The sequence below is a fragment of the Mustela erminea genome, chromosome 1 (genome assembly GCF_009829155.1).
Source record: "Mustela erminea isolate mMusErm1 chromosome 1, mMusErm1.Pri, whole genome shotgun sequence".
In the NCBI taxonomy this organism is placed as follows: Eukaryota; Metazoa; Chordata; class Mammalia; order Carnivora; family Mustelidae; genus Mustela; species Mustela erminea.
Window position 1 is genome coordinate 57,253,979 of NC_045614.1, and position 16,228 is coordinate 57,270,206.

A 16,228-nucleotide genomic window follows, 5' to 3' on the forward strand; every position below is an offset into this window, starting at 1 on the left:
GGGCATGAAGCCTACCTTAAAAATAGTAATAATTAAAAGGAGCCTTGCCCCAAATCATCAATATAGTGATAATTATAATAATAAAAATTAAAAGGGGCTCTGCCTCAAATCATAAATAGCTTTTAAAAAAATTTTTTTTCAGTGTATTTCCATGCCCTTTAGGACTTCAAGCTGAAATTTGTTTTGGAGAGGAGAACCACATAATGTGAGGGGTCCAACTTTTTTTTTTTTTTAAGATTTTATTTATCTGTCGTAGAGGGACAGGGAGCACAGGCAGGGGGAGCGGCAGGCAGAGGGAAAAGCAGGCTTCTTGCTGAGCAAGAAGCCTGATGCGGGACTGGATCCCAGAACCCTAGGATTTTGACCTGAGTTGAAGCCAGGCGCCCAACCATCTAAGCCACCCAGGCGCCCCCCAACTTCTATTATTCTGTAGAGCTTAGCCAGTTGTTTGCAAACAATCTATTCAACAATCTGTCCTTTCTTCGTGGACTTGAAGTCCCATCTAATTCCTCATGAATGGGACCTTTTCATTCATTCAGCAAGCTATTTCTTGAGAGCCTGCCACACACCAGGCTGTGTTTCAGGGGCCCGGGACAGATCAGGGAACAGAATGAAGATGCTTGTAAAGCTCCACGTTAACTGTTACAGGGCCTGTCCATTCCTCCACGAGCAGCAGACTTGGGGTCTCATGCGTTTGCTTATTAAGGCAAAACCCCTTCCTTTGGGCTTTGTAAAAATTGTCTTGGCTGTTTCGGGCGGGGATTCTTCCACATGGATTTTGGAATCCGCTCACTAAGACCCCTGAGCAACCCCGTCAACTTGTCACCAGTGTTGCCTTCAGCTCCGAGACTCACTTGGGGGAGCCTGTGTATTTCCAGTGCTGCAGTCAGCCTCAGGGGGCTACTGAGGTTAAAGTTCACAGAAACATAACACGAATCCAGTGGCCCCGGCACTCACTAGCCATGGCGCAGGTGCTCACGGGCCACACGTGTCCCCCGTGCCTGACAGCAGAGATCTGGCGAAGTTCGGCCGCCCCAGACTGTGCTCGTGGACAGTGCTGGTCTAGAGCACTGAGGGACAGGCAGCGGCAAGTCTGGCTTCACACAGGGTGTGAGGCAGAGTGGGACGGCAGGCCCACAGCGGCAGGTGCTGATGGACATTGTGGGAAACATGCCCCCAGCCTCCCCGCCAGGCCCACCCCGCCCTCCGGATAGCTGTCAGTTCCCACCCTCTTCCAGTAGTAGGCTTTCCCGACACAGAACCTCAGCCACCCCCCATCCCCAGATAGGGTACATGGAGGATCTGAATGAGGAACCCAAAGTGGGCAAGCGAGCCCGCGAGCGGGGAGGAAAAACAAAACAGGAGACCCGAGAACGTGAGGGAGGGGGACAAGGAGGAGCATCCCTGGGGCCCCTGGAGGAGGCAGCAGTCTGCCTGACATCCAGATGTTTCCCCCAAGCACCTGCTCTTCACAGGCCCCAGGCTGCTCGTGGAGCTCACGGCCCCAGAGGGAGGGTGGGGGTCCAGGAACTAGAGGCAAGAGCTTTTCAGCCTCAGCTCTGCCACACACCAGCTGCAGGGACATGGCAACTCCTTGCTCTCTTGGAGCATTGCCGCCTACATCTGGAAAATGGGTAAAAGGTTCTTGCCTCCCAGGGCCTGGTGAGGTTTAGAGGAAGTGGAACCGAGAAATTTTCCTGGGGCCCACCAGCAAGGAGCTGCTTCTAGGTGGCAGCTGGGGCTGCTGTGCCCAGAACAAAGGGTTGGGGGCTTCCAGGAACACAGGCTGTAGGAGGACCCCACGGGTGGTTCCGTGGACAGAACAGTCAGAGGTCATGGCAGTGGCTGATAGTTCCATATGCTTAGCATGTGCTGGACACTGTTCTACAAGTTGTCTTGCTGGGGGGTAGAGACTCTTATTAACCGCACTGTACAGATGGGTGGACTGAGATCCCAAGAGGGTCTTGTCTGAGGTCACACAGTCAGCAGGTGGGCCAGCAGGAACTCTCACCACCTCACTCGGCTCCATGTGGGAATGGCTGCTACATGTGTGGCCCCACGGCCCCCCGTCAGCTCACTGGGCCACAGAGGTAAATGGAGAGCTTGGGAGGAAAAGCCACACCACCCAGAGGAGGCCACATGGCCAAGGTCATCCTTGGGCCACCACAGCGCTAGGAGCCCGGGTCAGTACCCCAACAGCCCTAATGGGGTCCCCTGTTCCTGTGTTTCACACATGTGCTCAGGGATATGGGTCTCCTTGCGTCATTCTCCTCTTTCATGCCTCTCTCACTCTGACAGAGCCCAGGCGACTGTAGCCCAGGCCAGTTTTGTCCAGGTAGACCTGGCCAGACCTCTCCCGCCTCTGAAAGAGTGCACTCGTCCCCAGAGCTCCCCTGTGATTAAACAGGTACTCCCATACCAGGAGTGATCGCCCCATCTCTGAGGAGCATGTAAGTTAGGGCCTCACCAACCACTTGGTGTGATGGTGTACTGGGACTCTTGCTTGGACTGGGAGCTGTTCAAGGGGCCCTCTGAGGTCCCTTCCACCCATGGCCCAGCCCCTGGTGCCTGCCAGGTGCTCCCATGGTGTCATTCCTTTCTGCAGAGGGAGGAAGAGAGCCCTGGTATGATCCGGGGTGCTCTGAGATTTCACCCTTCCTGCATCCCTGGACAGTCACCTGTTCTCCACCTGCGTGGCAATCAGGCTCAGAGGCTACAGAGCTGGGCCAGCCTCTCTCAGTGAGCAGAAGAGCTGTGGGTGGGCTCCTGATCAATAGCCCCAACTCCGTGCTCCTCATGCATGACGTGTTTCTTGTGAGTGATGAGAACACCAGTGATGACAGCCAGCCCATATAAACACGTATTAGGTCCCAGGCGCTGCGCGAAATACTTCATGTGCATCAGCTCACTGAATCCTCACGGTGACCCCATGACACTTGGCTCTAGGGAGCCAGGGCTCAGAGAGGTCAGGTGCTAGCTCGAGGCCACAGAGCCAGACATGCTGGCTCCAGGGTTCCGGCGAGCTATTCGCTGTTGCTGGTAGTGCTGACAGTTGACAGATCAGCTCTCTTCGGAGCACTTTGAGCTACTAAGAAGGAAGCCAGCTTTCCATTCCCCTGCAATCCAGCCCGTGACCCTCACCACTCTCCTGGCCCTAGCAGTCCCTAGCTGCCTCCTGGGTCTGGGGTATCTGGTGCTCAGTTTCTCGGGAAAGAAAACCAAGCCAAGGCAGGCTCTGCAGGGCAGCTGGCCGTGATGGAGGGTGATTCCTCCACCTTCTCTCTGCAGTAAAGACAAGCCTCGTTCAGCTTGGGCTCCCGGCATCAGGAAGAGCTTTGTAAAAACCAGAGCTGCATGAAATTGTCTGACGAGGTGGTGAGCTTGCTGGCCCTGGAAGTATGTAAGCAGAGGGAAGGTAGTCATTCCTTCATAGGCCGCTGGGGGCATTTGAGCCCGGATCGCTGAATTGAAGGGTGCTTCCAGGCACACAGGGGTCCAAGTACCAAACTTGGTGAGTCCCTCCTCCCGTGGTCAGCTGAGACGTTATGGGGACAGCTTGGTCCCCTCACCACAGAGGATCCACGGGCCCTGCAGGTAAACAGACCCTGTGTTGTTCTCTGTTCATCAGAGCCTTCTCCGCTGCAAGCGACAGGAACCCAGTGAGACTGGTGGAAGCAGAGGTCTTACTGGGTCTGGATCTGGAAAGCTGTTGGGCATCTCCCGGCCATCTCCCCAGAGCTCCCTGCCAGTGCCCCACCAGGGCAGGAGGCCTGCCAGCTATCCCCAGCCCAGGGTCCAGCCTCACGGCAGCCCTGGCAAGAAAAGAGCTGCTCCTCTCTCATTGGCTCCTGCTGGCTTGCTCCAGACTGCTCATGGTGGTCAGCAGGATCGGGGGGGCTCTGAGCAGCCAGGGTGGGAGTGAGGTCAGCCCCCTGTCCTCAGGGGGACAGAGTGGGTGGGGTGGGAAATCCGGAGGCCGGCTCGCTGCTGACCATTCGCATGTCTCCGCGATGGCTCGGGTAACTAGAAAGGACAGGAGAAGCCTGTAGAGCCCTGCTGGGACAAGAGCCTGCAGAGCACTCAGCTGGAGCTCTAGCAAGTGCGTGAACCGGGAGCACGGTGCCCGCCCTGTAACTGCCCTCCCTAGGGCCCCACCAGCTCAGTGTCCCCACTGACTGCTCGCAGCCCAGTGACAGGAGGTGACCATGAGAGCCGCCCCTGGTGGGGTCTGCAGGCGCTCGCCTGGCACAGCCAAGTCTGAATCAGTAGCTGACGTGGAACAAAGCCGGCCCCGCCTGGCGGCCCACAGTAGGGCCAAGCCTTGGCCTCTCCCACTCCAGCCTGTCCTGCTAAAGCTTTTCAAGGACCCATTACAGTGGGGCCCAGAGCACAGAGGCAGGTCAGGTGCAGATGGTGCAAATGTCCCCCTCGGCACCTGTTGATGCTAGGCCCTTAGAGAAGCAAACTGGCCCAGCAGCAGGACAGACGGGGCTTTTCGGCCGCAGTGTGGGTGGGGAGGGCTGAGTGAAACTTTGCAGAGCTTCTTGGAGCAGAGGAATGGGTTGAGACTCCTGGCACACTTTCTGTCGCCTGGCCCCCTGGAGGCCACTTATTTGACCTTTCTGTGCCTTCTTTGCATTATGAGTCAAATATGGCTTTTGCATTGGCCATTCTTTCTAGCAGAGTCCTCCTTCCCAGCTCCCAGGTCAGTGTCACCTCCCCAGGGAGGCCGTTCCAGGTCATCCCTCCCACCCCTTCCAGCCGAAGTCCACACCTTCTCCAGGTCCCCTGCTTTGGTTTACTTCTCCTTGTTGCTGACCCTCCTCTTGGAGCCATAGGACTGGCAATATTTTTGAAGGCTCAGGGGCATTGACTCATTTAACCTTCACAGTACCTCCACCGTCTGCACCATCTCTGGCCCCATTATTCAGACAGGAAAGCTGAGGCTCAGGGAAATTAAGTAACCCCAGCCCTGGTCACCCAGCCTGTAAGTGGAGCCTGGGTTTGAGCACAGGCCTCTGGCTCCAGAGAACATACCTGTGATTCCTGTGCTCTGAGTATTTTGGGGAGTTTATGAGAGTATCCTGGGAGTTTATGTTCCATCTTTACCACGCTCCAGCTAGGGTGTTTTTCAAGGATGGGGACTATGTTGGTTTTTCATGGGGTTCTTGGTGTTTGTTTTTTCTTTATAAGATTTTATTTATTTGTCAGAGAGAGACAGAGCACAAGAAGGCAGAGCAGCAGGCAGAAGAAGAGGGAGAAGCAGGCTTCCAGCTGAGCAGGGAGCGCAATGCAGGGCTCGATAGCTCGATCCCAGGATCCTGGGATCATGACCTGCGCCAAAGGCAGACACTTAACTGACTGAACCACCCAGGCATCTCTAGGGATGGGGACTTTGGGCCACAGGCCTGCTAGCACAACCCCAGGCCCAGAAGAGGTGCCTGATAGATGTTTGTGCAATGAATGAAGATGTGAATCCAGGGGCAGAAAGCCTAGATCTTGTCCTGCATGGTTTGCGAGGCCCTGCAAAGTTTTATTTTATTTTATTTTATTTTTAAAGATTTTATTTTTTTATTTGAGAGAGAGCATGAGCAAGGAGAAGGTCAGAGGGAGAAGCAGACTCCCTGTGGAGCTGGGAGCCTGATGCGGGACTCGATCCTGGGACTCTGGGATCATGACCTGAGCCAAAGACAGTCGTCCAACCAACTGAGCCACCCAGGCGTCCCCCCTGGAAGGTTTTAAAACCGTGCTGGTGATGCCGGCAAAGGCATACCTTCCCCGGGGCACGTTTTGTTCCTCTTCTGTTGGGTAAGCTCTGTGTAAGCCAGGCCCTTGGTGGACCCCAGGATAGGAACCAGGTGACCCCAATCTGTGTCCTTTTCAGTCCTTAGGGCCTGGGGTTCCAGACAGAAGTCCCGCAGCACCCTCATAATGAAGGGAATGGAAAGCCACAGCTGGGGAGGGAGACAGAGCCCCATCACTGTGTCTCTGCCTTGGGGTGGAACCAGATTCCCCGGGGCCCAGCTTCGTAGCCAGACCTCCCTTCTTTGCCATTCTGGGTGGGCTCTGGTATTATGCTGACACAGCACAGCTTAATTCCTCTGTCGCATCAGCATCTGTCACAAGCTGGCCAGGTGCTGTGTGCACCAAGTCTCTCAGGGACTAGAGATCAGGGGAGTCATTTCACAGTGGGCTCCCTGGTTCCCTGTGGCAAGGGAAGGCACCATAGGGATCCCATGGCTCCCAGAGGAAGAGCCATGCATCCCTTCTTTCACAGTGCATTGGCCGTGGTATGTCACCTGGTCCCCTAAGTGCCACAAGGGTGGCCAGCACTAATGACTCCTCCCCATGCCCCCCTTCACCCAGCAGGTCACTGTGTGTGACATTTAGCAAGACCTAGGGCACGTTCCCCTTGAGTCAGCATAGAGCTCTGCAGGGAGCAGGTGGATCTAGGAGGCCTGGCAGGGCCCCCAAGAGCACACTCGGGGCCTCACTGCACTGTTGAGGTGGACGGGACCAGCAAGGTCTCCACAGGCTGGGAACTCACATCCTCGGATGTCCAGCACACCGGCTGAAGAGGTTGGTGAAGGCCAGACCACTCTCCTTCATAAAGCCATCCAGCAGCTTCCTTGGAGAACCACGTTCACCCTGACCTTGGACCCCCAACCTGGACCGTACCCCCGACCCCAGCTCCTTAACTGTGCCTCCGGCCACCCCATCCTTTGCCTCAGTTGCTGGGCAAGCTCCTGGTCACTGGTCAAGGTCCAGTGAGTTCAGATTCCTTTCTCCTGTGACGTCATCGTGAAACCTGCCGGGTGGAACCAGTCCCTCCCACCTTTGGTTCAGACTTGAAGCAGGAGCCATCGGGTTCAACCTTGGATCCACCAGTAATTATTGCCATCTCTACCCTCAGGCAGTGTTGGGAAACTGGGTGCTTCTCCCCACCCCCTGCCCTGCAGCCTGGATGCCTGTGGGAGGCTCCTCGCTGAGCTCACACTTCAGACCTAGCCTTGCCCTTCACAGAGCACGGACGTCAGGTCCCATCACTGCCCCATTCAGAACACACTAGGGCTTCTCTAAGAGGAAAACCAGATTCCCCCTGTGGCCCGCACAGCGCTGTGGGATCCGGCCCACCCACCCTGCTGCTCTCCTCTGACCTCCCCCAAGGCCCCTCCTCTCAGCCACCCCAGATCGCTCGCTGGTCCTCGATCCTGCAAAACCCTTTGTCACCTCAGGGCCTTTTCGTTCACTGTTGCCTCTACCCAGAAACCTCTCTAAGAACTTGGGTCACCGCCCAGTGTCACCTGCTCAGAGAAAGCGTCTCATTTTCCTGCAGAAACTCCTCCCTCTCCTCTCCAGCTATCATTGATTCAGTCCTTTTGTCCTTTAGACCAAGGATTAGAGCCTGCCATTGTGGGGTATTCCTGACCGGCCCGCATCACTGCTGTCATCCTGAGCAGTACCTAACAAGAAAGTAGTCTGGGTACTTAATCTGTGAAGAATCTGCATTCTCATGGCCCCTTGTAAGACTCTCCTTCTGCTGTGTTCTGTTCCTCCCAGGCGGAGGAGCCCGGATCCTGAAGTCTGAGATACTGTGTGACGTTGGTGTGTAAACATGGGAGGGGGCCAAGTGGGGACAGCAGCCAGCCCCCAAGGAAGCAGGCCAGGACTGGATCTGGGCCCCCAGGCAAGGGGCTAACATGGGATGCCTGAGTGGCGTGGCCCAGCCCAGCACTCTGGTCATGGCCACACAGGAGCACAGGCCGGGGAGTGCCAGCTGGCCTGATTTTTCAAGAGAAGCTGGAAATCTGGATTCTAGATTGAGCTACCCCAATTTCTGTGTGCTCACCAGAATCCCTACTGTTAACGTCGTGTAAGCTAAAGAAAAGACGTCGGTGGGCTTGCCGGGGTGACCTCTGACCTCGAAGATGAGGAAGAGGGAAATGGGCACAGGCTGGGGCCCCGTGGGTGCTGGCGTGGAGCAGGGCCGTGAGGGAGCGTGAGCAGCCAAGCAGCTGGAGAGGCTCCTGGTTGGCTACACCAGAATCCTAGGGAGGAATGGGGTCTGTGGAAGGAGTGGGGAGCCGTGCCAGAGCCCAGCTGGCCAGCAGCCACTCCCGGCCGAACGCCTGAAGGTGATGTTAGGGTGTGTGGTCATCCTGGGCTAAAAATAGCAAGGTCACCTTGCAGCGGGGGCCCTGTTTTTGCTTGCAGGTGGAAATACAGTCTGTGTTGGATGCTGCTGTCAGTCAGGAGCCACGTGGTTTATGGGGACAGGTGGATACCCACTGTTGCCGCTGGGCTGCTAGGGGAGATCAGAACTCTGATCTCCACCTGCCGGGCCCAGCGGGAGGGCCCAGCTCCCCTCGCCACCCCCGAATGGGTGCTGGGTACCCCGCCAGGGTTCCATAGCTCCTCAGGCTCGTCTGAGGCTCTGGGATTGTCAGAGGACATCTGCCTTCCAAGAGTGCAAGGTCACCCCCTCGCACGACCCTAGGAGGTCAGCCAAGCCTGGCCCATGCCACAGACCAGCAGGGGGACAGAGGCCCAAAGGGAGGAAAGGGCCAGCCTGGGCCCTTGTTGAGCCCATGAGGGGGGCCTCCCTCCACCACAGCCCAGCCAGGCCGCATGGCTCCGGGTGCAGGTGGACTCCCTCAGCCCTGCCGGGCCAGCCCAGCCTGGCCAGCCCAGCCTGTCCCAGAAACCCTCTTTGCTCGGGAAGGGTCAAGGCTGCAACTTCACTTCCTCTCCTCTCTCAGCTGGGGCTAGTTGTGAGAACCTTCCATGGTGCTTCGTGCACGTGTGGTTCCAGGCACCTAACTGTGTTAACTCAGGAAGTCCTTACAGAAAAGATAGTTTGCTATCGGTGGGGCGGAGGGCCGGCCAGGATGTGCTGGGCAAGGGGTTCCAGTCTGCCTGCAAGTGAAACACGGGGCAGTGACTTCTACACCAAGGGGTGTATGGGGCAGTGCAGAACACGGGGGGCAGTGGGACGGTCCCTGCCCCGGTACCAGCAGCCCCGCACTGGCCCATGGCCCAGTCCCAGCTTCCGCCTGGTGCAGGGTCTGCACAGTTCTGGGTCGGACAGTTCTGCACGGACCAGGGCAGGGCACCCAGAGTCCTCAGGGAGGAGGGCCAGCCAGGAGGGGCCGGGGCAGCCACGGCTGAGCCTGTCTCTCACCCCACCCTCACCAGGAAGCCTGAGAAGGGCGTCCAGTACCTCATCGAGCGCGGCTTTGTGCCCGACACACCAGTGGGGGTCGCCCACTTCCTGCTGCAGCGCAAGGGCCTCAGCAGACAGATGATCGGCGAGTTCCTGGGCAACCGGCAGAAGCAGTTCAACCGGGACGTGCTCGAGTGAGTTCCGGGGCCGGGAGGTGTGGGGGCGGGTGTGCGGACCTGCGCCGCTGGAACACGGCCTAAATCCACCCCTTAGCTCTTCCTTGCTCCTAGATGCACACAGACACCCCACGTGGTTTTGCACGTCACCCCCTACCGGGCGTACACACGTGCATCCACCCCCCGGCACTATAGCTCACACATCGACCCTGCAGGTCCCCCAACGTGCACCTTTGACCCCTCCATCCCTCTCCAGCAGGGCCGAGCCACCACCATGCTCGGGGTGGGGGAGTAGGGTTGGAGGTCTGAGCTCACTCTCCCAGCCTGACTGCCAGCCGTCCTGACATGCCCTTGGGCTGGGCGGGGGCCGGGTGCGGCGTGAGGAGCCCAGAGGGACCCCAGTGCCTGTCTCCCCTGTGTCTCTCTCCTGCCTCTCCCGGCTGGGAGACCTAGAGGTAAGAGTCCAACCAAGGCTGGCAGCCACCACCTTCCCAGCTACTTGGAACTCTGCAGAAAATCCGGTTTCCTGCTCCCTGGAAACCGCTGACAGTTTTGAGAACATGTACCCCAAATCTCTCCATTCCTCCTTGAGACTGCCCTAAGTAGAAAGGCCCCCAGTAGCTGGACCCTTGTGTTTATACTGTGTTCTGGCCCTGCGTCACCCTCAAACACACAGGTGTGGGTGTCGGGTCTCGCTTAAGCCCCTTTCACAGAGGAGGGGTCAAAGCTGTGGGAAAGGACGGAATAGTGGGGCTCCGGGCCCTGGGGGAGAATCTCCAGGCCTATCATTGAGGGTATTTCTGACCAGGCAGCTACACACCGAGATGTAGACCAGGAGCAGAATCAAAGCAGGGTAGACAGCAAACATTAGTAACAAGGGCAGTGCCTTGCATCATCCAGAGAACAAAGCCAAGTGGGTGGGCAGTGGGCCTCCTGGGGCCGGGCGTCTTCGCTGTAAGGAAGAGCCCGGCCACGGCCACCTGTGTGCCCATGTCTGCAGCCGCCCCTGGGAGGAGGTGGGCAGCTGCCTGAGGCCTCTTACGCAAGTGAGGAAACCCCGGGCTCAGGGAAGGGCTGGCCCGGGTGCTCCCCACCCCCACACGCGTAGACTTCTAGGCACACGTACCTATTCAGTCACACGTATACCCAGCATGTGCACAGACGCACAGGATGCAGTGAGCCACAGCCTTTGGCAGCTGCTCTAGCTAGTACCCAGCAGAATGGCGTCTGTGCCCTTCCGTGGCCAGGCATGCCCACCTGGGCTGCCTTCTCCCCACTTGCCATTTCTTTTCTGGCCCTTAACCGGGGTTGGGTGGGGGGGCGGGGGATCTGCTGCTTTGTTTGTAGAGTTAGTGCCTCCTCTCCTGCCTTTTAAACCAGCCTCAGGAAGCAATTCAGGGGGAAATAGCTGAGGTCCTTAGTGGCTTGGGCCTAAGACGGTCTTGGGCCAGCCCCCCACCCCCTGCAGCCATTCCTGTGCTCCCCCCAGGCTCTCCCCAACCCCCAAGCTAGCTGCTGGTCCATAGGAAATCCGTGCATTGTTCTCCCCCATCAGAAAATAGCAGCAGCCTCAGGAAGCAGCAATCCTCACCCCCCCACACACCCCCGACCCTCCACACCAGGCGTCCAGCTCAGAGGCTAGTCAGCAAATTATTCCCTGTGTGGCCCCTGCCCTCCCCCACCCGCTCAGCAGCAGCCTTGAAGGATGGCTCCTCCAGAGCCAGGAGCTCTCAGAGAAGGTCGGGGGCACTACTGTTTATGTCCAAACCCATCAGACCCAGCAGAGCAAGGGCCCTGGCAGCAAGGATGAGGCCCCTCACGGCCGAGGCCTCCACAGTGCCCCCAGAGGTGGCCACGGCTTTGTTAAACATAGATCCACTGGACACCACAGCCTGCTGAGTGGGTCCCTGGGACAGACCCCACCTTCTTTGTCCAGGGATCTGGGTCAGAGGACAGAGCACGGCGTTTGGGAGGACAGGGCTAGGATGAGGGGAACCAGACAAAACCCAGTTACCAGCCGATTCTGCAGGCTCTGCTCCCATTGGCAGGTTGGCAGATGAGTATGGCACAGGTCCTCCAAGAGGCCCCTTGAAAGACAGCTGGCAAAACCCAGGCAGCTCTCCCCAGGCCCTTTGGCATGGGGAGATGGGCTCAGTGCACGGTCACTGCCCGACAGACCAGCGGCCAGCCTCTGCCTTCTCCTGGAGGAGATGGGAGCACATGGCTGGCATCCCTCACAGTCAGTGCAAGAAGACTCAAGCAGGGACGAGCATTCTGGACCCTGTGTGATGTGCATGCTGCAAGCCGTTTCTGCCCTGAGTAGAGACCACAGGCTTTGGCCCTCTGTAGAAAATTACTCACAGAGGGGTGCCTGGGTGGCTCAGTGGGTTAAACCTCTGCCTTCAGCTCAGGTCATGATCTCAGGGTCCGGGGATTGAGCCCCACATCGGGCTCTCTGCTCGGCAGAGAGCCTGCTTCCCCCTCACTGCCCCCTCCTGCCTCTCTGCCTACTTGTGATCTTTGTCTCTGTCAAATAAATAAGTAAAATCTTAAAAAAAAAAAAAAATTACAGAGATTTTCAGCAACATTTTCCTATAGTTTCCAGGGGTCTGTAGACTCCCCCAGAAGCACTGTGGGGCGGGGTCTTTGGGCTGTAATCTGAAGTGTTCCGTGATTGGAGGAAGCCAGGTGGAGGGCCCTTCTGGACAAGAGGCGGCCAGGTCCCCTGGCTCTGGGCAGCTCACAGCCTGCGCTGCATGGGCTCCCATGGTGCTCTGCCCCCAACAGGAGGGCCGGCAGGGACTGCACAGGCAGCAGACCCTCATGGGGCCTTGGTCTCTCGTTTCAGCTGCGTGGTGGATGAGATGGATTTCTCCGCCATGGAATTAGATGAAGCCCTCAGGAAGTTCCAGGCACACATCCGGGTCCAAGGGGAGGCTCAGAAGGTGGAGCGGCTCATCGAGGCGTTCAGGTTGGGGGCAGGGCAGGGCAGGGCATGGGAGGGTGTCAGGAAGGGGAAGGTTCTGGGCTCTGAGGCCCATGGCTTAGGGCCCAAATCCCCCCTCCAGCCCTGTCCCCAAGGCAGGTGGCCCTGAACTTGCCTGGAGGATGAGGTAGTAAGTAGCCCCTTCTGTATGCCAGGTCCTGTGTTGGTTATCTCTAGAACCAGACTTTGGGACAGTCTGTGTCCCTCCAGGTCCTCACGAGCATCACCCATTCGTCAGTCTGTGTCGTCACTGCCCATTCACAAAGGGCAGCCCATCTCACACAGTGACTCAGAACACAAGCTGCAGAGCCGATTGGCCTGGCTCTTAACACCCACTGTGCTACTTACTTACTCTGTGACTTTGCACGGGTTACTTAATCTCTCTGTGCCTCGTGTCCTTGCCTATAGAGTGGGGATCACAAAAAACACTTAACTTAGAGTGGAAGAACTAAACCCCTTTGGGTGTGGGTGCACACTTAGCCCAGTGCCTGGCACGAGAGAGAGCCCACAGTCAAGGTCGGCTACCACCCCATACTCATTCTTCCCAGGACTGTGTGCACAGTGACTGGGCAGGATCCCGCATGCCCAAGCAGGGTGTGGGAGACAGAGTCAGCCACTGACCCAGCCCTCAGGGCTCATCACCAGCGGTGGGGCCAAGGTAGGGAATGAGGACACAGCAGGAGGACAACCCTGGGGCCCTGGGAGGGGGTCGTTCAGGTACTTCCTTCCAGGAGGACTTCCTGGAGGTAGCAGCATTAATGGAGAAGACAGGATTGAATCCCGGTGGTCTGAGCTCCAATGGCTCCTGCCTTGGTCATAACATGCCCTGGTTCCTCTTCTCCAGTCTGCCCACCTCACCCACCCCCTCCCTGAGCCAGACTCCTCTCATCTCAAGGTCCTAGATAGCAGGTCCAGCACACACCATTGCACCCCCATTCCAGGCAGGGAAGAGAGTGGACTCTGCCCTTTAATGTACAGCCTTAAAGATGCCCACATCCCTTCTGCTCATATCCTACTGACCGGAACTTTTTCACCTTCTGGGCTGCTTCCAATTCCGAGGGAGATGGGGGGCTGCAGTCCTCCCCCTCAGCAGCCTTCGCCAGGTACAGGACAGATGGCTGAAGTATATGTAACTATTGTAAGGAGGAGCGGGTGTTACCCCCATTGACCAGATGGGCAAACCGAGGCTCCTAGCACAGTGACCAGCCTCAGCTATTCAGCATCGGGGCCTGAGCAGCGGCACTGTCCTGAGGCAGGGGCAGACCCACGTCCAGCCCTGACTGAGGAGGTCCTAATCCCGCTCCTTCTCCCGGCCTCCAGCCAGCGGTACTGTATCTGCAACCCCGGGGTGGTTCGGCAGTTCCGGAACCCAGACACCATTTTCATCCTGGCGTTTGCCATCATCCTGCTCAACACAGACATGTACAGCCCCAACGTCAAACCTGAGCGAAAGATGAAGCTGGAGGACTTCGTCAAGAACCTTCGAGGTGAGCTGCCCTGGGCCCTGGGCTCCGGCATACAGCTGTCTCTCCAATGCCCTCTGCATGCCCAGCTAGGCACAGCGTAGAGCCGGGGGCGGGGACCCAGGGTGAGCCTTGGTTCCACAAACACAGCACAAATGACCCTGAAGAGGGCTGACTACTGTAACAGTGACACACACGGTGGGAGCACTGACTGGGTCTCGTGGTGCCACAAACCTCACTTGGGAAGAAAGTGACATTTTCAGCCTGTTCCTGAAGGATGCACAGGGGTTTGACAGATAGAGGTGCTGGGATGGAGGGGGCCAGCCTAAGAAACCTTGACCCAGCACGGGAGGACCCACTACAGTCCCCAGAGGCCAGATCAGGGAATGTGAAGGAGCACAGTCAGGAGCCCTGGTGCTGGGTGCCCCAGGCAGGCGAGGACCAGGCAGAGGGGTTGGCACACACTGTCCCCATCACTGCTGTGCCCCTCTCTCCTACGCTTGATGTTCCTCATGAAACGGACCTGCCTCAGCGTATGTGTGTGTGTGTTTTAGAGGAACTTTCCAACATCACTATAAACAGGAAGCCCATATCCTTCACTGCACTTAGGTAGTCACTATAAAAATGAACTCAGTGGACAAGAGCACCAGAGCTGCTTCTGGCCAGGCCCTAAGGCTAAGGTGCTAAAGTAGGCAGAGGGAAGGGAGGCCTTCCTGGTATCATTGTGAAGGAAAGGCATTGAAAAGGGGACAGCTGTCTCCCAGGGGGCACAGTGTTAGCTGATAGCATGTCCTCATGTGCCTGGAGTCCCTGGAAGGAAGAGGAGGGTCTGTGTCCCTCTCCTGGGGAAACAGCAGCTGCAGCAGGCCGAGGTCCCCTCAGAAAGCGTGTCAGGTACACAGACACGTTAATATGTGTATAGACAGACACACGCACAAGCACATACATTTTTTTAGAGAGAAAGAGGGAGGTAGGAGCAGAGGAAGAGAGAGAGAATCTTAGCCAGGCTCCACGCCTAGCGTGGAACCTGACAGGGGCTCAGTCTCACGACCCTGAGATCATGACCTGAGCCAAAATCAAGAGTCAGTCATTAACTGTCTGAGGCTCTCAGGCGCCCCTGAGGGTGTCGTGTTTTTAAGAAAGGAAAAAGCTGGTTTAAATCAAGTCCAACTTTGTGAGCTTGTTGAGCCATTTAAATGTACTTCTCTTGTCCTTTTTTTTTTCCTGCAAAGCCCCCCTGCTCTGTCACCCCTTCTCCTGGGACAGGAGGACCCTCCTGGGATTTGAACTGTCCTCGCGCGCCCCCTGGTGGTGGGTACCCCTGCAACACTCCGGCTAAGGGGACGCCCACCCAGAGCTGAAGGATCTGCCCTTTTTTCCCAGCTGGGGCGTCAGGGAAGCCCAGGGGCCCGGCTCCGTGCAGACCACCCAGGCGATGGCCATTCCCTGCACTGAGCACTCAGGATGTGTGGCCCTCTGCTCGGTCTAGGGGGAGCCTGGGCCCCAAGGAGTTCAGGTCTTAGCTAGAGTTTCTAGGAAGCTAAGGAGTCTGGGAACTTACTTAATGTCAAGTCAGCCCCAGAGCGCATGAGCTCAACCAGCAGATGCTTTGATGAGGCAGCGATGTGCTCTCCTACATCGGCCCTAGACCTCACTCCTCGCAGGGCTGAGCGTGAGCCTGGTCTTCGCAGAGTCCCACGTGGCCCCAGGACGCAGGATACAGGCTGTACGCTATATGCTGTTGGCAAGCCCAGGGGGGTGTAAGGGTCTTGTGACTGGACTATGACTTTTTTTTTCCTGCCTGGAAACCTCACCCACATAATTGGGACCCCCTCCCTGTATGGGGAACAACAAGGGGAGCCAGAAATGATTAGCCCAGAGGAAAGAAGGCCAGGGGAGAGATGGGGTTCCTGGGTCAGATACTGCCAGACAGACGCCCTCATATCAGTGGCTTTGCGGTGTATATCTGCCCTTGCACCTGACCATCCCCAGCAGTCTCAGGGGTTGTGTGGGGGGGTGTTATCCCCCCCTGCTCAACAGAGCAAGCTGCTGGTTCTGTCTTCTAAGCCCAGGCTGTTCCCACAAAATCCCATCTTTTCCCGCCAGGAACTTGGGAGTATTCTGTTGCATCTTCCTTATGTTCCAGAAGGGTAACCGAGGCAGAGAGAGAGGGGATCCGCCCAAGATCACACAGTAGGTGCATGTCAGAGGGGGCAGGACTCTGGTCTCTCCAAGCCCACCTGGTACTCTGCACTGGGCAGACATCCAGCTTGTTCTTTGTAGAGGAAGCCTTCCCCCGCCCCAACATACACTGGACACGTTTGCTCTCTGGAATTGCTCACCCCAGGTCACCCCGTAGGTCCAGCAGCAGGAGCACTTCTGGGAATTGGAACATGGGTTGGGGAGGAAGAGCTCACTGGCATGGAAGCCAGATGAGCAA

At 57.3% G+C, this 16,228-nt stretch overlaps 1 protein-coding gene across 8 annotated transcripts in view; it reads left to right on the top strand.

The window, feature by feature from the left end:
- The window catches only part of IQSEC1 (IQ motif and Sec7 domain ArfGEF 1), a 373,922-nt gene that overhangs the window by 336,887 nt on the left and 20,807 nt on the right, over positions 1-16,228 (top strand). For all 8 annotated transcript variants that reach the window (XM_032333102.1, XM_032332690.1, XM_032333040.1 and 5 more), the window contains 3 exons: positions 9,196-9,357; positions 12,188-12,310; positions 13,646-13,812. In XM_032333102.1, coding sequence (XP_032188993.1) covers positions 9,196-9,357; positions 12,188-12,310; positions 13,646-13,812 — 452 coding nt within the window. The remainder of the gene's footprint in view (positions 1-9,195; positions 9,358-12,187; positions 12,311-13,645; positions 13,813-16,228) is intronic.